This window comes from Monodelphis domestica, chromosome 1 (assembly GCF_027887165.1).
Source record: "Monodelphis domestica isolate mMonDom1 chromosome 1, mMonDom1.pri, whole genome shotgun sequence".
In the NCBI taxonomy this organism is placed as follows: domain Eukaryota; kingdom Metazoa; phylum Chordata; class Mammalia; order Didelphimorphia; family Didelphidae; genus Monodelphis; species Monodelphis domestica.
In genome coordinates, this window is record NC_077227.1 from 30,645,369 (window position 1) to 30,672,889 (window position 27,521).

At 45.7% G+C, this 27,521-nt stretch overlaps 1 protein-coding gene across 1 annotated transcript in view; it reads left to right on the top strand.

The window, feature by feature from the left end:
* The first annotated feature begins 3,846 nt into the window (after window positions 1-3,846).
* The window catches only part of STOX1 (storkhead box 1), a 62,969-nt gene continuing 39,294 nt past the window's right edge, over window positions 3,847-27,521 (top strand). The window contains exon 1 of the mRNA XM_056796297.1: window positions 3,847-4,360. Within this exon, the coding sequence (XP_056652275.1) occupies window positions 3,967-4,360 (394 nt within the window). The 5' untranslated portion in view covers window positions 3,847-3,966. The remainder of the gene's footprint in view (window positions 4,361-27,521) is intronic.

Below are 27,521 nucleotides of genomic sequence, written 5' to 3' on the forward strand. Positions count from 1 at the left end.
CAAAGTGCTTTATGAAGTCAGAGATGGGAGATTAATGAGCAGATTCTGCTTGGGCTTCCTGGAAGAGTCAGCAGGAGATAAGGGCTTGAAAGGATGGGAATGAACTCCAAGGACTGGGGGCTTTTTTTGGAGGCAGTTTTGGGTAATATAGGAAAGAGCTTTTCTCTTAGGTCTGGATACTTGGTTTAAAAAAAAATGTCATTGTATTTCGATTTTATTGGATTGCTTTGTAATCCTGGATATTTTGTTTTATGCATATAAAGATAAAGAGGTCCCTGGGTTTCCCCAGACAGCCAAATGGGTCCATGACCAAAAAATGGTTATGAATTTTCTGTTAAACAAATGAATTTGTGGTTTTAAATAAAGATCTCAGTTCAAATACCGCCCCCCCCCCCCAGACAATTCATGACCATAGGCAAGCCCATTTAATCTTAGCATTGTGCCTGTCTCATTGTAAGTGCTAATTGACTGACTGATAGCCTCTGAACCACAGGCATTCCTTGAACATTTAACCACTGATTTAAAGATAGGTTGAGATACAATATTTGTTGGGAGACAAATTTCCCATAATCCCCCAAGTCTAGGCACATGGATATGTTTTTAAAGTACTAGCTCTATAGATCTCCAAAATTTGTGGTCAGATTGACAAAGAGTCAGGCAGGTAGACAGAGATAGAAAGGGGATGGGGAAGGGAGAGAGGGAGGGGATTGTAAAAGAAAGGAGAGGAGAGAGGGAAGAAGGAAGAAGAGTGGAGAGAGACAGAGACAGTGAGGAGGGAGAGAGAGAAGAAGCAGGAAGAGAGAGAGAGAGGGAAAGATAGAGAGGGAGAAAGAGACAGAGAGGGGGAAGAGGGAGGGAGCGAAGGATGGAGAGCAGGAGAGAGAGGGAGAAACATAAAAAGAGGGGGAGAGTCCTGGGATTTCCTAGTCTGGGATTTTTCTTATCTGAAAGCAGAGCAGGGGCAATTTTTGCCTTTGGGAAGTTCAGTTCCAAAGATCTGGCTGCTATCTTCCTCTTACCAGGCAGGAGGCCCACAGGTTAAATGCAGGCATTGTCTAAGGCCATAGATCAGAATCCACCTGGGGAGTTCCCGGCCCCTCTGCTCTCAGGTCAGATTTCTCCTTTATGCCTCAGGTCACCAAACAGGTTTTCAGTCCCAGGTAAAGACTATCCATAAGGAGGAAAGAAAAGAGAAATGCCCCCAACTCTGGGAGAGAGGGTGGAGCTAGAGAGCTTCCAACCTAGAACAGAAGGGCAGAACCAGTCCTCTGCCTCCGGAAACATTTTACAAATAATAATGAGAGGCTGCATCACACATCACAGATAAGGAAGTGGCCTGAGTCCAAGTTCAACCTCTCCCAGATACCAACTGTGCGACCAGGTGATTTAACCTCTCAGGGCCCCCAGGCAACTCTCTAAGACTATAATTGGCAGAGCTGGTGTCCATCCAGACTCTGACTGATTTCCTTTCCAGGAATTCCCTACCCTGATGAAATCAATCTAGGTCTGTTCCTGGGCTCCGGGATAGTGTGGAGGCAGACAGAGGGCTCCCCTTCCAGGCAGAAGGGCCTCTATTCAAGTCCTGCCTCTGGCACATACTTTGTTGATGCTCTTATCATTCAGCTGCGTCAGACTCTCTCTGACCCTGTGGACCATGTCACTCCGATACTGTCTATCAGGTTTTCTTGGCAAAGATATCTGAGTGGTTTGTTATTTCCTTCTCAAATTAATTAAGACAAACAAAGGTTAAGTGACTTGTCCAGGGCCACTCAGTTAATACATGAAAAGGAGGCATTTTTGTATTTTAATAGTGGTTTAGTTTTCAAAATATTTTCCTGACAAGAAGTTATGCAGTTCATGGTGTAAACTTGATGTTATAGTGGAAAGAGCAATGTTTTTGCAGTGAGAGGACCTGAGTTCAAACTTAACTTGAATAAAGCATTTCCCTTCTCTAAGCCTCAATGTCTCCATCTAAAAACGGGAGAGCTGGATAGGAGAGTTTCTAAGACCCCTTCCAGCTTTAGATCCCAGGATTCTGCATCACAAATGTCCCTTTGTAAAGCAATAGACTGAAAATGTGTGTCCCCATTCTGAAAAGGGAGGTCTCTCTGCTCCTCCCGCCATACCCTGGGATCTACCAACTATCCCACTATGGAGCCTGGGTGTAGCAAGACCTGTACCAGGGATCAGAAGAATCCCACTGGAAGCTTGGATCTTAGGAGACAAAGAGACTATCTCTCTTCCACTTGTCACCCCATGAAAGCCCTGCAGCGATAGTCTGTCCCAGTGATGGGACCAACCTCCAAATCCCCCTTAGAGTTAGAAGGAACCACCAGATGTATGACTAGTTTATTTGTTTGTGTTTAAGATCCTGTATCTCCCCCTTCCTAGCACAGTGCCCAAAGCTCTAGGCACAATAGACATTCATTGTGCTCAATTGTGCCCATTGCACAGTGCTCTGGGCACAGTAGACCTCCCTAAATCTTTGTTGAGTCATTAGACTCTAAGTCAGCCTCCTGGAATTAAAAGGAGGAAACTGAGGTGCGGAGGAGTAGATGTGACTTGCCCAAGGTCACAAAAAGGGTACCGGCAGAATGGAGACTAGAATACAATTTGCTAGCTCCTAGCCCCCATCCCTCCTTCCACCATACCAGCTTGTCTGGGGTTTATAGGACCAAACGAGACCGATTTCCTACAACAGAGCCCTCCTCCTTTCTGCGGATGCTTCAGAGCCTAATGACGTGTAATAGGGCTGCAAATAGCCCCTTGGGGGAATCTGCACCCTTAGCTTAAAGCAGCTCAGCTTTTATGGGAAAAACCCTTTTTTTATGACGACTCAGCCTGGACTCTAGGGTTATGGGGCAGCAGGGGAGGAGATGGAGTTGGTTAGTTTTCTTCCCTGCAAAATGAGGAAGTGAGATGAAAAGAGGTTTCTATCCAACTCGGATCTACCAAGAACCCTGGGGCCTTCTTTGGGGATCCAAGAGGGTCCTTCCAGAAGTTGATGGGGATTTGGGGGGGGGGGAGTGAAAGGAGAGGAAAAACTGGTCGGCAGTATAGGCAAAGGGACCAGGAGCGGTGCGGAAAGTGGCCTCAGCTCTACACTAACTGGCTATGCCCTTTGGGTAAGTCCCTTCTCAGTGGGGCTTAGTTTCCTCTCCTATAAGTGGGAGGTGTGGAATAGATGGCTTCACGGTCCCTCCCAGCTCTGACATTTCACGTTGTCTTCCTTGGCAGTTTGTTGTTGTTTCTTAGCCTTTTCGGGGTCACACATCCCTCTGCTAGCCGGGTGAAGCCCAGGAGACCTAGAACGTGTGTGGCCAACATTCATACTGGAAGGACATGCCCAATTGCAGTTAGGGGTTAAGAAAGTGAAGGTGTCGTTTTTTAAACCCCATTCAAGTTCCCAGCCCCCCTGAAACCTCTCCACGGCCCCCAGGTGAGGAGCCTCTAGTCTGAGCCTTCTTTCGGCACAGCCATTCTCCACTCAACATTCTAGAACCCCGTGTTCCGACACTCTTATGTTTTAAGGCCACTTTCAGCTGGGATATTGGAGGCTGAATGTTCTGGACTTTTTAGTTCTCAAGGCCCTTGGGATGGTGATCTGGGCCATCCCGGACACATTCGGGGCCCTTTCTCGGGCAGGGGGCTCTCCTGCTCTCTCCCACCCGCTGAGGATTTGCGTCTGGAGCCCCAGCCCATTCACTTGCCCCCTTCTCTCCTCTCTCCGCCCCGCCTTTTCCCCGCCTCCCGGCTCGGCCTTTCAGGCAGACCCTCGCCCGCCCCCGCCCCCAGACCGGCCTCCCAGAGCCCTGAACCCCGGCCCCGCCCCCAAAGCCGCGTTCCCTAGGCAGCCGCCGCTGCCGCCCAGTAAGCTGATCCTGGGGCTCCAGCGGGCTGCTCGCTGCGGGGCGGCCGCCGGAGCAGACTGGCCCCGGGCTGCGCTGGGGCAGCGGGGCAGGCGGGATGGCGCGCCCCGTGCAGCTCGCCCCGGGCTCGCTGGCGCTGGTACTGTGCCGCCAAGAGCGAGAACGGAGTGCCGTCGGGGCGCCGAAGCCGGAGCCCGGGGCAGCCTCGACGGGCCTGGATGATCTGCTGTCCGCTGGAGCCTCCGGGACGCTGGAGACGGAGGACGGGGAGCCTGGAGGCCGCGCGCTCTTCCGCGCCTTCCGTCGCGCCAATGCGCGCTGCTTTTGGAATGCGCGCCTGGCCCGCGCCGCCTCCAGACTGGCCTTCCAAGGCTGGTTGCGGCGCGGAGTGCTGCTGGTGCAAGGGCCGCCCGGCAGCCTGCAGGTGCTGCGGGACGCCTGGCTGCGCCGGGCGCTGCGTCCTCCGCGGGGCTTCCGCATCCGAGCCGTGGGTGAGTGAGCGCTCTGGGGAAACGGGGAACAGGCGCCACCTGGGAGCACCGGGCAACGGCGCCGGCAGGCGGGGTGGGAGGCCAGGTTGGGGCAGCAGCTCTGGAGCGCATCAGCTCCCTATGGACAGAGGCTGGGCGGGCAAAGAAGAGAGCCTGCCCCCAGCCTGGCAGCTTCTCCCTCCCCCAAGTGCGGGACTTTCCCGTTAGGTGGGGAAAGACCGATCCAGCCCGGGCACTCGTATAGACACCAAAGACCATTTGACTTCGGGAGCAGAGCCTCCCCTTTCTTGGCTCCCCTCGTGGGGAGGGGGGCGCTGTATGGCCTTCCAGCCTCACCAAATGTTTAGGTCTCCCCTCCCCGCCCCCTGCATTTGGTTCCGAGCCGTGATTTCAGCGGACTAGGGAACTCCTGCTTCCTTGGAAGTTCTACCTCACCGCCGAGGTAGACGATGGAGATGACCGCTAACGTGCCAGCCTCGGAGGGCTGCCCGGGGCGCTGAGAGGTGCAAACGCTTCTCCAGGGTCCCCCAACTACTAAGTCCGAGGCTGGCCTTGTTCCCCTCCTGGGGGACACCTAAGGATCCAAGGAGGGCGGGGGCGGGGGGATCCTGGATAGGGGCGGTTATGGGCGTGCAAGGAGTATTTGGTAAAAGATTATACCTTCTTTTTTTATACGTATACGTACGCCAGTGAGTATAGGGCGCCGAAAGGTTCCCAGAGCCAAGAGGCTGAACGAATGGAAGGTTGGGATTCCCTACACTACATCCTCCGATCTGCAGGGCCAGATGAAGCAAAGGGCTCCCTTTTTTACATAGGTGCAGCACCGGCAGGGAATAGGGTTGACCAGTTTCCTCTGCAAAGTGAAGGAGCTGGACTAAAGGAGACAGAGAGAGACAGAGAGAGGCGCTTTTTAAAAATTATTATTACTTTTTTAAAAGATCGTATGGCTACATTTTGTTTTTATACCAACCTCATTTCTGAATACATCCTTCCCTCTCTTGGGGACTCATTGCTTGTAACAAAGATTCAAAAAGGAAGAGAAAAGAAGGCAACCCTCCCAACGGCTGACAATAGATGAACTGTTTACCAGCCAGCCCTTGCTGGTCGTCCCCCCCATCTCCTTGGCACAGGGAGGGAAGTACATTTTCTCCATTCCTGTCACGGCCACGTTTGGTCATCATTATTATGCTGAAGAAAGTGCCTTTTTTTCCTTCCAAACATGTTTTTTTGTGGGTCATTTATGGTTGTGTTGATGTATTTTGTTGTTATGCTACATATAGCAATTACTCCCACTTCTTTGATAATAAAACAAAACATTAAGTATAATAATAATACAGTGACCTCATCTGAAAGTACAGATAACATTTCACATCTGTAACCTTCTGTCTTATAATCACTACTGTGTACTGATTCCAAGGCAGAGGAGCAATAAGGGCTAGGCAATGGGAGTTAAGTGACTGGCTCAGGGTCACCCAGCTAGGAAGTATCTGAGGTCACATTTGAACCCAGGACCTCCCATCTCCAGGCCTGGCTCCCCATTTTTTCACATGAATCGAAATCTATTTTTTTCATTCTGCTCCCCCCTTGGGAAAAAAAAGCAAAAAAAAAAACCTCACCCTTTTCTTGTGTCAAATATTCATTATCAAGCAAAACTGTAATCCTCCAATGGCTATACACAAAAATATATGTGCCTCATTGCACACGCTAAATCCATTACCTTGCTCTAATAGAAAGCAGGCTCCATCATCTCCTAAAGTTCTATTTAGCTCCTTGTTAGACTATTTCAGGGGATCTCTGATCTCTTCTCCTTTGAGTGCTCCCTCCTAGAGTATAGACAGGCCATCTGTGTCTTCCCACCCATCCTCAACTCTTCTTGTCCATAACCTGGAAATCCTGTAGGTTGAAGGTACCCCCCACCATATGTACTGGAAGCTTCCCCTGGAGTCTTTGAACATTTCCTGGATAAAAATGCAGCATTCAGCATGTCCATCTGTTTTCTCTCCACTTCACTCCAAGACCAGTGTCTCCTTTTCAGAGGTCACATTTCCTGACTACTCCTTTTTTAAATTTACAGAGATGTACTGTAGCCTTCATACAGTTCACCATTGCTTTTCAGATAGTCTGAATTTTGATTATTCGGAGATGTTTACATTCTGAAATTCCCAGTTTTTCTTGTTCTGTGCTCAGATCCCATCATATTTGTTTGTATATTTGTTCTCTCCCCTTCCTCAGAAGGCAGAGCTTGCTTCCTTTGGATCCCAATTCTAGGACAGAGTAGATGCTTAGGAAGTGTATGTTGGTTTGGCTTGGATAGAATTGGGGCACCTCAGGGTGCTGAACTGGTACTGAACTGGCTTCAGGGTTGTTTGACAGCAGAGTCTCTGTGGATGAAACCTCTGTTTGTTTTACTTTTGAACTGAACTGGGTGATGAGCCCTAGTGCATGGACCAACTTGAGAAGACTAAGGAACCTTAGGGCAAGGGTTCCAGGGCACATCCCCCCATTCTTCCTTGGCTTTGCTTAAAACCTATAGTGCTCAGCAAAGTAAATGAAGCAGCTGCCTTCCTGACAGCCAATCAGCTAAATAAACAGCTCCTAAATTACCAGACCCTGAGTTCAAACACTGCCTGACTTCTTCTGTCCTCCTCCTCCTCCTCCTCCTCCTCCTCCTCCTCCTCCTCTTTCTTCTTCTTCTTCTTCTTCTTCTTCTTCTTCTTCTTCTTCTTCTTCTTCTTCTTCTTCTTCTTCTTCTTCTTCTTCTTCTTCTTCTTCTTCTTCTTCTTCTTCTTCTTCTTCTTCTTCTTCTTCTTCTTCTTCTTCTTCTTCTTCTTCTTCTTCTTCTTCTTCTTCTTCTTCTTCTTCTTCTCCTCCTCCTCCTCCTCCTCCTCCTCCTCCTCCTCCTCCTCCTCCTCCTCCTCCTCCTCCTCCTCCTCCTCCTCCTCCTCTTCCTCCTCCTCCTCCTCCTTCTTCTGTCAGTCAGACTTTTCCTTGGAGTTTATTTGTGCTTTGTTAGAAGATAAAAAACTGTTGCTGTTTTCCCTTGAGCCCCCTTTCCAAAGGGTTACTCTTACTTGTACATATCCTTGGCCTGGATTCCCAGACAAAACACCACCTTTGGGGCTATGATTCATGGAATTCAGAATGTCAGAGACTTTAGAACATACAGTGTTAGTGCAGGAAGTTACCATGGGTCCTAGATCGTTAGAGGAGGAATAGACCTTAGGACATGGAATGTCAGAGCTAGAAGGGGCCCTGAGAGACCACATCTAGTTAAACCTTTTCCAGAGGTATAAAATGAGGCTTGAAGAGGTGCTGTATTTCATTTGGGAGACCCCAGGTCTTTGGTTCATCCCCTTTTACCCTGTGTTACTTGAAATTTCAGCAAGCTTTTTCCTGGTCATATTTTGATAATTTTATTATTAGCTTAAATTTGTGATTATAGTTTAGTGGCAGATTAACAAGTCATCAGTTGAACCAGTCCTGAGTTTGAAGTCCCTGTGGTGTAGTGGGGAAGAGCTGAAACTTTGGAGTTAAAGGGCCTGGCTTTGAATTCCAACTCTTCCTTTTTACCTTTACCATATCTTGTGTTTCTCTGTACAATGATCCTCAGGCAGCTCTCTCCCAGCTCTAACTGTTGGGATGATGGGATTCTCTAATCCAGAAGAGTCTCACACTTCCTCTTTCTGTCCACTTTCCACAATTTCCCTGTTCCAGAACTTATAGTACTAACAAAATGTCAGGGGCCACTGAGGTTCAGGGGCAGGATTTGAACCCAAGGCTTTATGACTTAAAGCTCAACCTTCTATCCACTATGCTCTTATCCTACCTCTTAAAGCACCCAAGTCTAATCATTATCATTATGTACATTCAAAGATGGGTTCTTTGAATATCCAAGCTGGGCAAGTCATGGAACAGGGGGATCTTATGTTTTGTGATTACCCCACATCTCATCAGGTTCGCTGATTTATGGAAATGCTCCCCATTCATGCCCTTCTAACTCCCTTCTCAATCTTTATCCACTTATCTCTTGTTTCCCCTTCTGGTTTGAATTAGCAGTCCCAGGCCGGGTGCCCCCAATATTAAACAGAGTATACAGAGTGAGTGCAGCAGAGGGGCAGAGGCTGAGGTGGGGTGGGAGAGTTTTGCCTAGGGTAAGATAATGGAGCTTTCTTTAGTGGGTAAATCACAGGCGATAATGATGACATGACATTAGGCACCAGTTAGGCTGTGGTAGCCCTCAGTCCATTGGCTCCATTTGCTGACATCTGAAAGCTGCATCATAATTAAGGGAACTTTTGGGAGAGTGGAAAGGCAATGGATGGGCTTCTAAATCCCAAGCCTTAAAGTTCAGCTCTGATCCTCTTATTTCTCAGCTCAAATGGTTGGCATTTATATGTATTTAGTGCTTTTAAGGATTATGTCACCATTTACAACCACGATTTCATTTGAGCCCCCAACAGTCTGGTGAGATAGACACTAGATAGATAGAGCTATAGTATTATTATTCCTATTTGGCAAATAAGTGATCTGAGGCTCAGACAAGCAAAAGGACTTATTTGCCATTGGTCACCCAGCTAGTAAAAGCCCAAGACTGGCTTCAAACCCAGATGTCAACTAATTCCAAGTTGATGGTTTTCTTCTACATCTCAGCTCTCTCCCCTAATAGGGAGCATCCCTGTAGGCACTCTGCATGTAATTCTATGATGTAGTAAGAGGCATGTTGACACAGTGTGAAGAAGACAGGAATGGGAGTGGGATGATTTGGGTTCAAATCTCCTCTCTGCTACTTAATGGCTTTACAAGCAAATCAATTCCCTTCTCTGACACTCAATTTTCCCATCTGCAAAAAATCGAGATAATCCCACCCAGTAGTACTATCTAATGCATAGAGTTGTTGAGAAGATATGAAATAGAGTAGAGGCTTGAGGTCCAAATTTTTCCATTGATAACTTTCTAGCTTTGTGGCTTGGGCAAGTCACAAAACTTCTGCATGGGTCTCCATTTCCTCATCTGTAAAAAGGATGGTTTTTGTGGTTCCCCTTCAGCACCAAATCCCCTATGATTATCATTGATAAGCTTTAAAATACTGCAGGAAGATGAGTTATTAGACCAACCCTCTTGTGTCCACGTGAGAAGACGAAGACCCAGGGAGATGGAATAGCTTGGTCCAGGCCATACAGCTGCCTGGGGCAGTTTAGGGATTCCAAATCTGAGCTCTTGTTTTGAGGACGTTTGTGGAGCTGAGCTGAACCCGTTACATCTGCTGTCTCCCCTGAACCCCGCTTTGAGAAGGGGGTCTCCTCTTTTTCCCCCTCTCCATACCAAAAGTCCAAACTTCCCTTTTTTATCTTTTTTTTTAAAAATACAAACTCCAGAGCAGGACATCTGATAGGGAGGAAGTCTGAAACTCTTAAGTTGCATGAAGGCCATTGTTTGGTAGACCCCAGCCACGGATAATAGCCAGATGTGTCAGAGACCAGAAAATGGCTTGAAGATTTATGGAGGAGTTCTGTGTCTTCTTAGGAGAACCTGAGAGGCTGGATAGTCTCAAGGCCAAGGAGGTTGGAGTTTGGTGGTGACTTCCAATATATGGGGTGGACAGGACATGGTGATCTAATATGAGGACACTTCCAGAGGACAGGCAGCCCTCATAAAAAGTACCATTCTCTTTGGCTTGTGAAAGCAAAAAGACATCAGAGTTAAAAAGGAATGAAAACTCCATTTAATATTGGGAGCACCCGACCTGGGACTGCTCATTCGCAGTTCCACCAACAGTGCTTTAGCATACCTATATTTCCACAATCCAGCTTTGCTATTTAAGGGCTTTTGTCAGGGTCCTACTAGCACCTACCTGCTCTTGTTCCTGAGAGTCTAGGGAAATGTACAGAAGCTCTTTGTGATAGTTGTTCCTGAATTCCTGATATAGGTTCACCCTTCAAAAACACACGGCTGTCATCCTAGTCTGATGGACTGGGAGCCCAGAAGTCCAGTTAGTGGTTCATGGAAATTTAGAGCTAGAGGGGACCTTAGAAAACATCATTGTATAAGCGAGGACAGTGAGGTCCCAAAATCTCATGAGCTCTAGAGCTAGGAGGGACCTTAGGCCCAGATTAGCAAAAGAGGAAAAAGAAGCCTTAAATGATCCCATCTCAGAAAAAATTGAATGAGCCATCCATGAATTCCCTATGAAAAATCCCCAGGCCCAGATGGATTTGCAAGTGAATTCTATCAAACAGAAGGGATCTGAGAGAAAAACATGTTCCCTTTTTGGGTAAGGGATGCAAGTTTCCCGAGTAGCAAATGACAAAAGTGAGATGTGAATGAAGGTCCACCTTGAGATCAAGCTTCTTTGCTGTCTTCTAGCAGCCCCAGAGAGGCCAGCATCCCTTTAGGGCCATTGGTATTGGCTGCTGCCTTTCTGTCCTGCAGCTCAGCTGCTCTGCCTCCCTCATTGGGCTAACACCTGGTTTCTGGATTGGATGGAGGGAGAGATCCAAGTGACCTGCATTCAAATTCTTCTCCTTTGATGGTTCCAAATCACCATCAAGACCTTGCCCAAGGCCCCTGAGGGAGTGGATGGAGGATCCTTGCCTCTTTCTCTTAGATCTCCTAGATTCTCTCAAAAGTTACCTCAAAAACCACCTTCTCCATGAGGCCCTATGTGCTTTCCTCAGCTCTTAGTGCCTTCCCTCTCTAAATTGTTCCAGCCATGTCTGACTCTTTGTGACCCCATTCCAGAGTCTTCTTGGCAAAGATACTGGAGTAATTTGCCATTTTCTTCTCCAGCTTATTTTACAAATGAGGAAACTGAGGGAAACAGGCTTAAGTGACTTGCCCAGGGTCATACAACTAGTAAATGTCTGAGGCCAGATTCAGACTCAGGAAAATTAGTATTTCTGATCCCAAGTCTAATGTCTAGTGGTCCCATCCTCTACATTACCTTGCCTTTATTTTGTTTATACTTAATAGAAGGCAAGCTCCTTGAGGACAGGGACTGTTTCATTTTTGTCGTGATATCTCCAGTGGCTAGCCCAGGGCATGACACTTGCTGGACTTATACCAAATGCTCATTTGATTTATTAAAGGATGAGAGTTCAGGACGCCTCAGTAGACACTGTGGACCTCATCCTGTTCGAAGGTGTGAATTGGTGGGCATCTGTGGTAGTTCCAGATTAAGATCCCCCCTTCTTCCCTCTACCCAAGTTTAGTGGTTTCATTTCTCCCCTTCCTAACGTCGAACCCTCTTTGGTGATAGACCATTATCAGTTTTCCCTAAAAGGAAGGCACACACGGGAGCCTTGACCCGAAGAGGTCCATTTCCATGATCCTTTGTGCTCCAGTCCCCAGAGTGGTTTTGTTTTCTTTCACCATCCCAAGGGGTGAGTCTCAGGCTCTAGAGGGAGACAGCTGTGAACTGTGTGCCCTCTGCTATGCTTTGTTTGCAGTCAAGAGACGAGAGGTAGAGAATGGATCATAACCAGTCTTTGGCAATCTGATGCTGGTCCATAAAAAGGACTCAGTCTGTGAATTGTGAGCCTGACCTCTACGGCCAGGCCAGGGAAGTGATGCTTTTACTTGTTGGTGCTTTGGGGTCTTTCCCTGAGTTGGGGAGAGGATATTAGTCAGAGGTATAGATGTAGGTCTGTGAACGGGACATCCAAAAGCCCACCATGGAATCAGGAGGCTTTGATTGGCTAAGAGTGACCCAGCGACTGTCCAGTCAATGAGCTACATGTCTACTAGGGCACCGGGGTGGGCAAATCTCAAGTCAGGAGAGAGGGGATTGGTTGGGAAAGTGCCATCCTCTTTGGAACCATAAAGATGGAAGCCTGGCAGGGACTTTGGGACCAGAGAGGAGGATGGAGAGGAAGCTGGCCATAGGGAAGTTTCGTTAGAGACCCCATTAGTTGGGGACTTCAGTAATAAAGATTTTTTCCCCCAATTTGTTGCTTCCCTTCTAATTTTGGTTGCATTGGTTTTGTTTGTACAAAACCTTTTTAATTTAATGTAATCGGATTTCTTTATTCTACATAGCTGGGCACTTTAGGTTTGACTTCTTTAGAGCAGTAGAAATCTCTGCTACAAAGTTTTAGTTCTGTAACTCTTTATGTTGCTCTCCCCTTTTAAAAGCAACCCTTGAAGATGTGCCAGCATGGTCTGGAGTTTGTGGTGCCTGGGGTCCGAAAGGGAAAGAGGGAGAGGGCACTGGCCTGTGGTGCCCACTTCTGGCTGGGGCTAAAGAAGGGAGAATTGGTGTAGGAGGCTTTGGAGTCTGATCTATCAGCTTCCTTTGAAGCCTGGCGCTGTTACTCATGGGAGGCTGCAGGAGCAGAGTGGCTAAAGTGCCAGACTCGAGGGAGTGAGGATGACTTGGCTTTGAGTTCTGCTCTGACACAGGACTTGTACGATTTGGACTTACACTCTCTAAGACTCCCTTCCCAGACCTTTGAATCTGTGATCTCTGAGAGCCGTAGATGGGGATAAAAGAATGATGCAGTCAGAAGATTTTTAGGGTGCAGGGTACCCCAGAAACTAGACATTTTTAGGGACCAGGAATGAAGGGAAAAGGGGAAGGAAATGGGCATTCATAAACTCCTTTTCTGTGCCAAGGAACTATCTTAAGTGCTTTTATAAATCTCTTTTGATTCTAACAACCCTGCAAGGTAGCTGCTCTTCTTAGCCTCATTTTATAGTTGAGGAAACTGAGGCACCCAGAGGCTAAGTGCCTTGCTTAGGGTCATGCAGCAGGTCAGCATACCTGAGGCTGGATTTGAACTCCAGTCTAGGTCCAGTGCTCTAGCCACTGTACCACCTAGCTGCTTCATAAAGTTCAAGGCATTTTCTCACAATAATTAATATTTGTTTTATTATAAATATTAATATATTATACTACCACCAAATATTAATACCATAATAATAGAATATAAATATCATTGATTTTATTTATTATTTATTAATATTAATTAATAATCATTAATAACTATTAGTGTTTATTTATTAATTTTAGACATTTTATTTATTAATATTTATTCATTAATAATTAACAATAATTCCCTTGTTATGGATGGGGAACCTGAGGTTCAAAGATATGGTGTAATCTGCCCAGAGTCATGTAGCTAGTAAATAGTAGAGTTATGATTTGAAGTCATAAGTATCCAGAAAGCCCTGGAGCCAATGTAGAAAGAGTTGGCTCTGAAGTCAGAGGATCTGGGTTCAGATTCTACCTCTGATGGCGACTGTCTGAGGAACCTTTAACTTCCTCCAGCCTCAATTTTCTCATCTCTGAAATGGGGAGATTGGACTCTGGAATTATGATCGTCTGATTCTCTAGGACTGGAGCAATAGCTTGGACCCATTCCAAGAAGGAGCTGGCAACCATCTCCCCATCCCCCTCCCAGCTGACCTGGTCAACGGGAGCTAAGGTCAGATTCCTTTGCAATCCTAACGGCACGTTAGTTTACAAAGTACTTCACCCCCACCCGTCCTGCCACTTGGTGCCCTAGGAAGGCGAAAGGTTAATGGTGACAGCTCGCAGAACAGCCACTCGGGGAAAAGACATAAAAACAGCCACTTGGTCAAACAAGTTCCTCCCCTGAAATTTATAGCCGGCTTGTCTCCCCACCTCGGGCCTTTGTCCTCCAGTCTCCCGTCGCTCCATAAAAATGTCCGAGGCACCTGGAGAGCTCATGGATACCGTTCCCTTCAGCTGCCTTGATTTGTCTTTTACTCCATCTGTTCCCATGTGTTTGAGGGGAAAATGGGTTTTTCATTAAATCTGGAATTAGCCTGTTTTCCCCAAGGCCCATTTCTGCAAGAGGGATATCTTCTTTCTCTTGGCCCAGAGGTGATGTAATGGAGCAGAGTCTAGGCCTGCTCTGAAGTAGCATTGCTTGGGATTCCTATTCCAGTTCTGCTCCTTATGGCCCCAGGGTGACCTTAGATGAGTCATTTCCCTCTCTCTGAGCCTCAGTATCCCCATCTGTAAATATCTGATTTTAGGTCGTTGGTCTAGGTGACTGTTGAAAGGCTCTCTCAGTTTTATCGTGCCTGTGTCCCATCTTCTTGTGCCTCCCTCACTTCCTTCCTCCCTTCCTTTCTTCCTTCTCTTTTTTTCTTGCATTTCCATCATTATCCACTACCTTGCTCTCCTCTGTAACAAATGCCACCCAGAAAAAATCACCACCACATTGTCTTTGTCTGAAAATCTGTTTCCTTCCTCACATCTAGTCTACCTCCTCTCTGCCTCATCATCATCACTGGGAGATTAGGATGGATTACTAGGCTGATCAGAATTCAGCTTTTGAAATCAGGGAAGGAACTTTTTCAACCCCAAAGTTTCCTGGGATAAGTGGGTGAAGAAGCAGCCAGAGCCCACCTAACTGCTGTTTCTTCCTTGGTGTTCTCTACTTCAACGCTGATGCTGTCTCTGCTCTCTCCCTCCTGATACAAGCCCACCTCTGTCTTTTCTGTTTGGGCTCACATTTCTTCTTTCTTCTCTTTTGTTGTTGTTCCTATTCTTTCCTTGACAAGCATCTTCAAATGTGAGCATTTCCATTCACGCAGATGGACAGAAAAGGCAGATTGCACGTGAAACTAGAGAACTATTATATAATCCTTCTTGTATTTTATTTTAAAAAGAATGTAATGAGGGGGCAGCTGGGTAGTTCAGTGGAGTGAGAGCCAGGTCTAGAGATGGGAGGTCCCAGGTTCAAATGTGGCCTCAGACACTTCCCAGCTGTGTGACCCTGGGCAAGTCACTTGACCCCCATTGCCTAGCCCTGACCACTCTTCATCCTTGTAACCAATACACAGTATTGATCCCAAGACTGAAGGCAAGGGTTGAAAAAAAAAATGAATATGATGGTTTCAAATCTGTCCTGCTTGCCTGTTTCTCCTTCTGAACTTCCTTCTGTTTTCTCACGTTTTGAAAAATGGTACAATGACCTTTTCTTTCATCTTCTTTTTTGATAGCATTATCATAGTCCTCTTTTCCCATCTGAATCCTTTCTCCAAATGAAAACCTCCCCATGTTAAAACAACAACAGTAGCAACAACAATTTCTCTTAGAACAAATAAGTGTGATACAAATTCACATGTTGGCCATGACTGAAAACAAATATCTCAACTCGCCTTTGAGTCCCCCACCTCTCTGTTGGGACGTAGATAGTCTGCTCTTCACCTCTGGAATAGTGGTTGGTCTTTGTATTTGTTCAGAATTCTTTAAAGTTAACTTTCTTCACTGTATACATTGCTTTTTTTTTTCCTGGTACTATATACATTGTTCTCCTGGTTTTGCTCACTTCATTCTGTATCAGTTCATATAAGTCTTCTCAGGTTTTTCTGAATCCATCTCTTATACTGAAGAAAGGGAAGGCTGGAGGCAGAATGAATAGTGTGATTTTAGGCAAGTTGCTTCCCCAGAAAAGAAAGGAGAGACTCTCATAATCCAGATCCCTACTGATTTCTTTACTTGGATTCCCAACCCGAATCACTACACACACACACACACACACACACACACACACACACACACACACACACACACACACACACAGTACCTATCACTCTCTAAAGATCTCAAATTACCTTATGGACCACTGTGGGCAATAGGATTTGGGGCAGCCTTCTTTAATTTTTAAAACAACTCGTTCTCTTGTTGGGAAAATCAAAGTACAGAGAAGCAAACAACAGTCACTCAAAATCAGCAAATGGGGACTAAAAATAGAATGCTATTTAAATAATAATATTGAAACTCAAAAACACTTCTTTCTCAATAATCAAAAACATTTATTAAGTGCCCACTATGTGCCAGGCACTGTTTAAGTACTGAGATACAAATAAGAAAAAGAAAGATAATCCCTACCCTCATGGAGTTTATAATCTAATAATCTAATAATAATAAATATAATCTAATGGAGGAATGCACAAGAAGAAGCTGAAAGGAGGGGAGGGGGCCATTAGAAGGTACTTGGAACAGGAGCATGATATTAATAAAGTTGAAACCAAGGAGATCTCTGATGGGGAATGAATTTGGCTGTAAAAACCTGAACCCTCTATAAAGGGAGTACGGGGGAGGAGTTTGTTGCTCTGCCTTCCAATCCTCCAATTAGAGGGGAGAGGCAACTGAGGCTGCTGAGAAGTGTAACAGTTAAAATTAGTTTCTTTCTGCTAGAAGTATTATATTTTTATGAGGTTTATTAAAACTTAAGAATTTAAGAAAATACAAGTAAGAAAGCATGTGCCTAGGAGGGCCGAGAGGCCCATTCAATTTCACTAACATCATGAGAGATGCGTCTACTTGGAAGCGGAAGTAGGAAAGGTGGGAGGCGTAGGCGGAGACCCTTTAAATAGTAATTTGTTCTTGGCCCAGGTGGGAACTCAGGTGAGGTTACAAAGCATCTCGGGGAACTAGAGCAAGGACTTCTGGGTATTGAAGTCCAGGGTTCAAATCTCCATTTTTACAGAAGGTTTTCCAAACCAAAAGCTAAATCACTTTCCAAGATGATGAGATTTCCAATGATGAGCTTATCTTGGGGAAAGTATAAGGTTCATGAAGTGGAAATCAAGTAGCCCATAGGAAGAGCACTGCCCAGTGGGAAATCGTCTTTTCCCTCTTGGGTTTCAGGAAACAATTTTTCAGTATTCTGTATGATTCTTCATGTAGGATTCTGTTTTTGTAGTTTTTCCAAGCATAGCACCTAGCATACAGCAGGAACTTCATCCATGCCTACTAACTGATTTATTGGCTTATGTATGCTGATATTCTCCTAGCTCTTGTCATTGATGCCTTGTCTTTTTACAGTTCAGTACTTTCTGGCTCTATCTCCCATCCCTAGCTCAGTCTGCAATTTAAACCTCTCATAAGGAGGGAAAAAAAACCTGTTAAACAAAATCGATTGATACAATGACCACATGTGACAAGATAGGCAACATTCCAGCCCTCGTAGTCAGTGTCCAGTGGGTGGAGGTGTATTTCATTGCCTCATTTCTGGGACCATGATTTGCCTTTGTTGAGTGATCTTTCCATTTATGTGGTTGTAGTCATTGCATGTGTTCTCCTAGTTCTGCTCCCTTCCCTCTGCATCAGTTCATACAAGTCTTCTGAGCTTTCTTGTATTTTCTCATTTTTATTTCTCTCCACCCAGGAATATTCCATTACATTCATATATCATAGTTGGTTTAGCCATTCCTCTATTAAAGAGCATCTAGGCAGCACAATGGATTGAGCACCAGCCTGGAATCAAGAAGACTCGTCTTCCTGAGTTCAAATCTGGTCTCAGACATCTTCTAGCTCTGTGACCCTGGGCAAGTCGTTTAATCCTCTTTGCCTCAGTTTCCTCATCTGTAAAATGAGCTGGAAAAGGATAGGACCAACCACTCCACGATCTTTGCCAAGAAAATTCCCAATGTGGGCACCAAGCATTGGTCATGACTGAAAGAACAACTGAACAACTGGTTTCCAGTTTTTTTGGCTGACAGAAAGTGTAGCTCTAAGTATTTTCCCAAAAGGTTTTTAAAAAACAAACAAACCACAACTAGACTATAGAAGCTTAATCCTGAAAGGGGAGAGTCTTAGAGATCATTCAGTTATAAGTTCTCTTTAGAATGGTATTTTTACTGATATCTTTAGTTCTTGACATTAGCCAGTTTGGAGATCCCATCACCGTGTAATGAAAGCCCCCTTCCCCAGGCCCCACTATGCCTGTTTATGTCCCAGAGGCATACATCTTGTATTTAATTATTTTATTTTCCAGATATTTCCTCCTTCCTACCCTACCCAGAAAACCATTCCATGAAGCAAAGATTTTAAAAGAAAAAGATGTGAGGGGAAGGGGAAGTACTTCAGCAAAACCATCCACCACATCTACCATGTGTTAAGACTAAAATTTAGGGAAACTGAGGCAGATAGAAATTAGTTTCTCTCTGCAAGGAGTATTATATTTTAGAGGTTTATTTAAGATCAAGAACTTGAGAATATACAAGTAAGAAAAGCACGTGTCTAGGCCAGAGAGAAGCCTAGACAATCTCACCTACATCATGAAAGACTGGTCTGCTTGGAAGCGGCAACAGGAAAAACAAGAGAGCCTTTAAATAATGATTTGCTCTCTGCCCAGGTGAGAATTCAGTGAGATTACAAACCATTCCGGGGAAGTGGAGCAAGGACTTCTGGGGATTGAAGTCCTGGATTCAAGTCTCCAGTTTTACACAGGCTGATGATCCATGTATACTTTTCAAAGAAGGAAGAGAGGGGCACTTTTTCATCTGTGTTCTGGACCCAAGATTTTTCATCATAATTAATGAGTTATATTTTCACATGAGAAAATGGGCCCAGAGTGGAAGTGACTTGCCCAAGATCACACAGCCACAGTGCCCAAGACAGGGTCTCCTGACTTCCCTGTCCAATTCTCTTTCCTCCCTAGATTTCCACCCTTTTCCAGCCTGGTCTCTGCTTGTCTTCACCAGCCACACACCCTGCCTCTCATACTCCCAGTGTGGTTATTTGATCACTGTCAGACCAATAGTGTTGGACTCCGAGGCAGCAGAAATAGCAAAAACAGCTGCTCCTTGTCGGGGCCCTCCTGCTCCCCCTGCCTCAGGCTCCCTTCTTTCCCCACCCAGGAGACTTCCTGGCCCACATCTTTTTCTGTTTCTCTTCTAGCTGCCAGATGTTACCTCTTACCTATCTCAGCTCCACGGCAGCCTGAGGGATCCCATCCAGGATGGGGAGGGGGCACATATTCCCAGGTCCCTTTGTCATCAGGCCAGCCAAGCCAGGGATTGTGTCTGTGCTGTAAAGTGAGGGGCTAATAGCTGTCTGTGGTGAAGCATGCAGCATGTATAATTAGGAAGTCTAGCTGGGTGGCAGGGGGAGTTGGATATATTCAGCTAGCTGGAAGAGACCCCGGGCCATCTAGTCCAAATTGTCCCTCAACAGGAACCCCTCTTTTTAATATCCTTACCTTCTGTCTTAGGATCAATTACTGAGTATTGGTTCTATGGCAGAAGAGCAGCGAGGGCTACACAAGCGGGGTAAGTGACTTGCCCAGGGTCACACAGCTGGGAAGTGTCCGGGGCCATATTTGAATCCAGGTCCTCCGGACAGCAGGTCTGGCTTTTTATCCTCCCAGTTTTTGCCTCTTTCCTGAGTCATTTGTTCCATATCACCCCACCAGGTATAACACGTCTCTCCCTGTTCTCTGGAGTTCAGGGGGTGGAGGAGAAAGAGGGGAAGGAAAGCTGGACCTCAAGATGCCCTACCCCAGTTCTTCTGCATCTCAGGGTCCTCGACAATTGTTTTAACTTGGGAGGCTGTGTTAAAGGTAGGCCTGCCTCCCTCCAGGCTCTCCCCAAAGACTGGGCGCCCACTTCTGTTTTTAACTTTGTGTGTCAAGTCCTAAATTCCCTGCTCAGTCAGATCATCGGATCCTAGATTCAGAACTGGAAGTGACCGTAGGGGTCCCCAAGGACATTTCTTTCATTTTATAGAAGCGAAGATTGAGGTCTAAAGAGGTAGTTGACTAGTCCAAGGCCACTGAGGCAAAAGGTTGTAGCCCTCAGATTGGAGCTCAGGTCCCCTGTCTCCAATTGACTTCTCCCCGATGCAAAGATGGCACAATTAGAAAAAAGTGTTGAGGGAGATCGATTGGGTTGGGAAACTTGGATTCTAGTCTTGACTCTGCTACTATCTGGATATGGAATCATAAACAAGTCTTTCTCCAATGATCTCAGGATTTACAGTTCAGAAGGTCTTTGGAAGTTATCTAGTTGTTGAAGAGTATGTGTTGGGGAAGGGGATTAGGTGTAAGAAGACTGGAAAAATAGGAGGGGATTAGATTACAAAGGTTGGTTCAGGAGAATTCTCAGTGTTGCCAGCTTTTGCTGCTACTAAGCCGCCATCTTGGCTTTGTCCCTGTGTTAGGATACAAAGGGTTTTGAATGTCAAACAGAGGATTTTATAGTTGATCCTGGAGGCAAAGGAAACCATAGCAGTTTATTGAGTGAAGAGGATGACAAAGACTTGAGCTTTAGGAAAATGACTTTAGTGGTGGAGTGGAGTACAGATGGGAATGGGGAAGAGATCTGAAGTAGGCGGACCCACATGCAGGCTGTTGTGATCATCTAGGTGAGAGACGATGAGGACCTGAACCAGTGTGGTGGCAGAGTTAGAGAAGAGAAGGGGAGGTATTTGAGGGATTTTGCAAAGGGGAAACTGTCAGTCCATGGCAACAGATTGGATAATAAGGGGGAGAGAGAGTAAGGAATCTAGGATGACTGCTAGGTTGTGAAGACCAAGGGATGGGAAGATGGAGTTGCCATCTATAGCAATCGAGAAGATAAGAGGAAGGGAAGGCTTAGGGGGAAAATGTAATGAGTTCCGTTTTGGACATGTTGAATTGTAGGATATCCAGTTTGAGATGTCTGAAAGGTAGTTGGACCTGAGAAATTGGAGGTCAGCGGAGAGGTTGGGTAGGATAGGCAGATCTGAGAATCATCACCATAAAGATGGTCATTAAATCCATGGGAGCTGATGAGATCACCAAGTGAAGTAGGATAGAGGGAGGACAGAATCCTTGGGATATCTCTAGTAAGAGGTGGTGATGTAAAAGACAACCCAGTAAAGGAGACTGAGAAGGAAAGGTCAAATAGGTAGGAGGAGAACCAAGAGAGTGGTGATTCAAAAACCTAGAGAGAAGAGAGTATCAAGGAGGATAACATGATCAACAAATGTGAAAGAACAAGGCAGCTAGGTGGCTCAGTGGATGGAAAACCAGGCTTGGGATATGGGAAGTCCTGGGTTCAAATCCAGTCTCAGATACTTCCTAGCTTTGTAACTCTGAGCAAGTCATTGAACCCCCATTTCCTCTCCTTACCACTCTTCTGCTTCAGAACCAATACATAGTATTGATTCTAAAAATGTCAGGTAAGAGTTTAAAAAAAATGCCTCAATGTAAAAAAAAAGGTACAGGAAGTTTGGGGAGAATGAGGATTGAGAAAAGGCCATTAGATCTGACAGCTAGGAACATTGGTAACTTTGAAGAGAGCCAGTTTGGTGGAATAAAGCCAGTAATGGGATTATAAGGACTTAAGAAACAAGAGAAGAGAGTATGGAGGCACTTAGGTAGACACCTTGTCAAGGAATTTAGCCTCCAAGGGCAGAAGAGATATTGGTCAATATTTAGCAGATGAGAGTCTTACTGGGATGAAGCAGACATGGATATGTTTATAGACAATAGGTGATGAGCCAGTGGGCAGGGAGAGATTTGGAAGTGATAGCGTGTGGATGACAGAGAGGACAGGAAGGAAGGAAGGAAGGAAGGAGGGAAGGAGGGAAGGGTGGAGGGAGGGTAGAAGAGAGGAAGGAAGGAAGAAGAGAGGGAGAGAGGGAGGGAAGAAAGAAAAGAAGGAAGGAAGGAAGGGATGGAGGTAGAGAGGGAGGAAGGATAGAGGGACAGAAGGAGGAAGGAAGGAAAGAAGGGAGGGAGAAAGGGAGGTAGGAAGGGAGAAAGGAAGGGAATGATAGAGGGAGGAAAGAAAGAAGGGAGGGAGGAAGGGATGAAGTGATAGAGGGAGGGAAGGAGGGAGGGAGGAAAGAAGGGAAGGAGAAAGGAAGATAGGAAGGGAGGAAGGAAGGAAGTGATAGAGGAAAGAAGGAAGGGAGGGAGGGAGAGAAGAGAGGGAGGGAGAGAAGGAGGAAAGGAAAGAAAGGTGGAGGTAAAGAGGGAGGAAGGAAGGGAAGGAGTGATAGAGGGAGGGAGGGAAGGAGAGAAGAAAGAAGGGAGGGAAGAAGGAAAAAAAGACAGGTCTCTAAGATCTCTTGCAGTCCTAATAGATTTAATAATAGAGCTTAAGATCTATTAAAAATAAAATTTCATTCCTCTTAGCAGGAAGGTAAAAAAGTTCTTTAATATCATTCCAAGACTTCCTTCTCCAGGAAGCCATTCTTATCTGTCTAGACAGGATGGAGTCCTTTGACCTGGCCTCTCTTTTTGTCCAGGGTGGGGTGAGTTTACCAGCCTGTTGGCATCCTCTGGGTTTGTGTTTGATCTATGTTTATGTCCTCTGCCCCTTCAGATTGGCATCTCTAGTGCAGGGAGGTAGGCTCAGTCTCCCCCTAGGTCATGCAAGCTCTTCAGAGATGCATAGCAGAGTGTAATAGGTATCCATTAGCTGTCACACTGTAATTATCAGGTTATTTTGAGGTGACCCAGGTAAGGGGCAGAGGGCTTCATCACTGTCTTTGATTTGGGTGTTTTTGTCACCTCCAGGGGCCTCATTCCCCTCATCTGTAAAATGGGAATAGTCATACCTGCTCTGTCCTCCTTGACCCCCAGTCCCAGAGTTCCTGAGGAGTCATACCAGTCCATATCTCTACATCATTGCCCCTGGAGTCAAGAATTGTCTCCATTCTCCAGAGGAGCAAACCGAAAAACCCCGTAGATTATTGTACTTTGTTTGATGTTAGAGCTGGAATTCAGAGAATCCTGGGAAGGAGCTGGGAAGACATTGGACCCAACCCCCTCATTTTATTTCATTTCAGAGGACTTATGTGACTTGCCCAGAGTCTCACAGTAAGTGTCTGAGTCATGATTTGAACCCATGTCTTCCTGATTCCAAGGTCACTTTACTACAGCGCCTCTCATTTTAAAAAAGTAGTTGCATTAGTATTTGTTGTTTTTATAATTAGTCACTTCTGGAAATACTTTCTCTTCTTCACAATGAAATCCTCTTTTAAAAAGAAAAACTGTTTTGAAAAAAGAAAGAAAAAATCAAACACACCGAATACATGCATATACCCCCACTTCCCTGCAGACAGGAGAGATTTATAGAATTATTTCTTCTCCAGGAATGTTAATCAGTACTCCGCTTCCCATCTTTTTTTTTTTTAACCCTTACCTTCTGTCTCAGTATTAATTCTAAGATGAGTTGCAAGGGCTAGGCAATTGGGGTTAAAGTGACTGGCTCAGGGTACACAGCTAGGAAGTATCTGAGGCCAGATTTGAACCCAGGTCCTCTTGACTCCAGGCCTGGCACTCTGTTTGTTGTGCCACTGAGCTGCTTGATTTTACAGGAGAGGAAACCGAGGCTCAGTGATAGATAGGGGCACAATCCCCTCATTCTGTAGAGGAGTAAGTTGTTCAGTCATTTGTCAGTTGTGTCCTCTCTTGGCAAAGATGCTGTAGTGATTTACCACTTCCTTTTCCAGCTGATTTTGTGGATGAGGAAACTGAGGTAAACAGGGTTAAATGACTTGGTCAGGGTCACCCAGCTAGGAAGAGTCTTAGGAGGACACTATGCAAAGAAGAAAATGGAGGTCTGTAGAGGGATAGGGGCATTCATTACCCCCTTATTTTTCAGAAGGGGAAACTGAGGCATAAGCTTTTTTTTTTTTTAGACCATAGCGATCTGAAATGAGAGAGGACCCAGAGACATCATTATTTTATAAATGAGGCAAATAAGCCGCCAAGACCTTAAGTTCTTTTCTCAAAGTTCTTTGGTACAATGTGTCAGGGCCAGGACTTTGAAGCTTGGTCTTCAGCACCTGACTCCATCTCCCAGGCTGTTCCACTTTTCCCCTCTGCTTTCTATGAGACATCGAGCCTTCTGGAGCAGTGAGGGATCATGATTAAGCCCTTCTCCCAGATGCCTTCATTTAAAGATGAGGAGATTGAGACACAGAGAAGATTGAGTCATTTGATGAAGATCAAACAGGTAGTAAAGTCACAGAGGTGAGATTTGAACCCAGGTCCTTTGACATCAGATGCATCCCTCTCCTTGAGCTTCAGCCTTCTGTTTTGCTATTAGTCAAGATAAGGGGGCTCCTGTAATTTTCTCTCCGGGACCCTGAAATGCTACCCAAATGTGGCTCTTTTGAAGCCAGCAGAGTTGGTGCCTTCACTGAAGTCAGTGATGGCTGGTACTTCCCAAGTTGATCAGGGCAGTCTTTAGGGCCAGTGTCAGGTCTTTAGGGCCTATTGTCAAAGTGGGGGGACCTTCTCTCCCCCTTGCACATCTCTGGGGGGTGGCTTTGGTCTTCAGGCTCACATTACAGCAGTCACCCCCACCCCACCCCTGGGACTCCTTCCCTTCTCCTCTTCAGGAGCCCAAACCTCTACGTCTGACCCAGGGAGGCTGTGAAATCCCCCCTTGCCTGACTCTGGATTCTCTTCGGGTCCTAAAGGGGACCCAGGGCCGGTGCAACAGGCAAGAAGGAGATGGAACCCCCCCACCCCAGGACCATTTAAATTGAGTGCCTGAAGAATGGGAGAGCCAGACAAAGACCCCAAATCTGCCTGGATAGAGAGGAAAGCCACAGCGCCCTTAGAATTGGGAGGGGGAGGTTTGTGTTGGGGGACCCTAAAAACTAACCTCGGTTTCATGGTAAACCAGCCATTTCTGGGAAAAATATTATACCAAGGGCAGAGTTGTATTTATTTGTTTTTTTAGGTGGTGGTAGTAATAATACATATAAAATGAAACCCAGAACAAATATTATAGTAAATGTGACCGGGGCAGAGTGATATACTGGGACGAATGCAGGATTTAGAATCAGAAGAGGGCAGAGTGGGTAGAGAGCCAAGCCTGGAGTGGGGAGGACCTGGGTTCAAATACCTCAGATACTTTCTAACTGTGTGACCCTGGACAAGTCACTTAACTCCGTTTGCCTAGCCCTTGCCCTTCTGCCTTAGAATAGTTCTTAGGACAGAAAGTAAGGGCTTAAAAAAAAAAAAGAATGGAAGAGGTTGTGGTTCAAATCTTTTCTCTGTTGTTTACTCTCTTATGACCGTGGGTAAATCACTTCCTGCTGGACTAGATAATCTCTAAGGTCCCTTCCAGCTCTAAATCGATGACGTTTGGATTCCTTCCCTAATTTATCAGACTTTTAGAAATACATTTATTGTGTCCTTTGGCCATAAGCTGCTTCATTTCTTCTGGGAGCTGAAAACAGACAGTTTGGAAAGTTCCTATACCTTATTAAGGAGTAGAGAGAAGTCATAGGATCTTCGCACTCAGAACTGGGAGAACCTTAGAGCTCATTTAGTTCATACACTTCCTTTCATTCATGAAGAAACCAGGCCCAGAGAGAGCCAGAAACTTGCCCCAAATAACACAGGACATGTATATCTACCTGGGAAGGTCATCTGTAGTGGGGATGGGCAGGGCAACAGGAGGGCAGATACTGATCTCCGTTCCTTTAGGGTTTTAAGGTTAAAATAGTACTTCCCCAGCTTGGTTTAGTGAATAGAGGGTCTTCCTCAACTTGAGGAAGACCTGGGTGTCCAAGTCCTGACCCAACTGGACGTAATGACCCTGATCAAGTCATTTAACCACACCCAGCCCCAAGTAACTCCATAATTTGCAGGAGTACCGGCAATCAAAGTCTAGTTTCAAAAATGAAAAACAATCTTTCCTCCTCACACCTCTGTGAAGGAGGGAGGGAGGACTCACTCTAAATCATCAGAGATTTAGGAAATTGTTATTGTGTCTAAATATTGACACTGAAGGGGACACAGTTTACAGAAGACCCAAGTCCTGTCCCCAGTAGAACTTTAGTATGATTAACTCCTTTTTACTAAGACTCGGGTTCTGTGACCTGTCTGGAGTCCTACTTCCAAACATATGCGTCTAAGCACTGCTGTCCAGACATTTCAGTCTTGTCTGACTCTTTGTGATCCCATTTGGGGGTTTTCTTGGTAGAGACACTGGAGTGGTTTTCCACTTCCTTCTCTAGCTCATTTGATAAATAGGGAAATGGAGACAGAGTTAAGTGACTTGCCCAGGGTCACACAGCTAGTAAGTGTCCAAGGCTGGATCTGAACTCAAGATGAGTCTTCCTGACTCCAGATCCACTACTCTATCTACTCTGCCACCTAACTGTCCTAGATCCAAGTGTCCAAGCATTGACATGAGCCCAGATTTTTCAAACTCCAAGGCGTTAGTGCTTTTTTCTCTGCCAGTACCAAGTCATCATTTTTAGGAGCTCTTTAAAGAACACATCTAGCCCCATTGTTTGAGACATTGAGAGAAAGCAATTGGACAATAATGACATTCAGTGAGTTAAAGATAAAGCTGGCAGAGCTCTAACTAAGGATGGGCAAAATAGGGCTGAAATTTAGAGTGCCAACTGCACTCTCCCATCACAGTGGCCATCTCCCAAGAAAGCGCCTCCCTGCCAAGCCCCTTCCTAGGGCTTATTTTCTCCTTTTGATTGTGGTTCCCCTAATCTCCTTGCACAGACTTCTTAGTAGGGACGAATCCTTCAAAAAAGCCTAATGTGGTGTACTAGGGGGCTTAGGGCTTGGACCTAGGTGGCCTTATGCCCCATCACACTATTTCTCATTGCCCAAAATTCAGAAGACCAAAGTCCATTTATCTCTAACCTCTACTCCTCTGTATCCTCTAAGGAGAAGTGAGTCATACTTTGAGGCTCTGGGGATGTTGGCCTAATGGCAGGGACCTGCTAGGGAGCATTTACTTTTGGTTGGGCTCCAAACCTCTCTGTTTACTTCCCCTCCCCCACATTTCTTTCAGCCTCACACCTCAGGAGTCCTCTAGGCCTGAGGTCTGGAGCTGGGACTAGCAAATTAACCTAAATTAGGGGAAAGTGCTTATTTCTTCCAGGCACAACCCAGCTGCCCTCAGTTCTTGTAGTGGATTGTGGCTCACTTTTATACAACCTTCTTCACATTTTGAGGGGGAGGGAGGTTTGATTTTGTAGCTTCTCTTATCATCTCAGTTTTGCAAATGAGAAGACTTAAGCTGTGAGTTGGAAATTTACTTGTTCGGAATCTGGCAAAAGGAATCCATGCTTACAACTCCAAGGCAGGATTCTAAAACGAATCTGTGCTTGCAACTCCAAGGCAGGATTCTAAAACGAATCTGTACTTACAACTCCAAGGCAGGATTCCAAAATGAATCTGTGCTTACAACTCCAAGGTAGGATTCTTTTTTTATTTTAATTTGGAATTTTTTATTTAATTATTGAATTTAGAATATTTTCCCATGGTTACAAGACTCATGTTCTTTCCCTTCCCCCTCCCCACCCCTCCTGTAGTGGACACAAAATTCCACTGGGTTTTACATGTGTCATTGATCAAGACCTATTTCCATATTACTGATATCTGCACTAGGGTGATCCTTTAGTGTCGATATCCCCATCAAC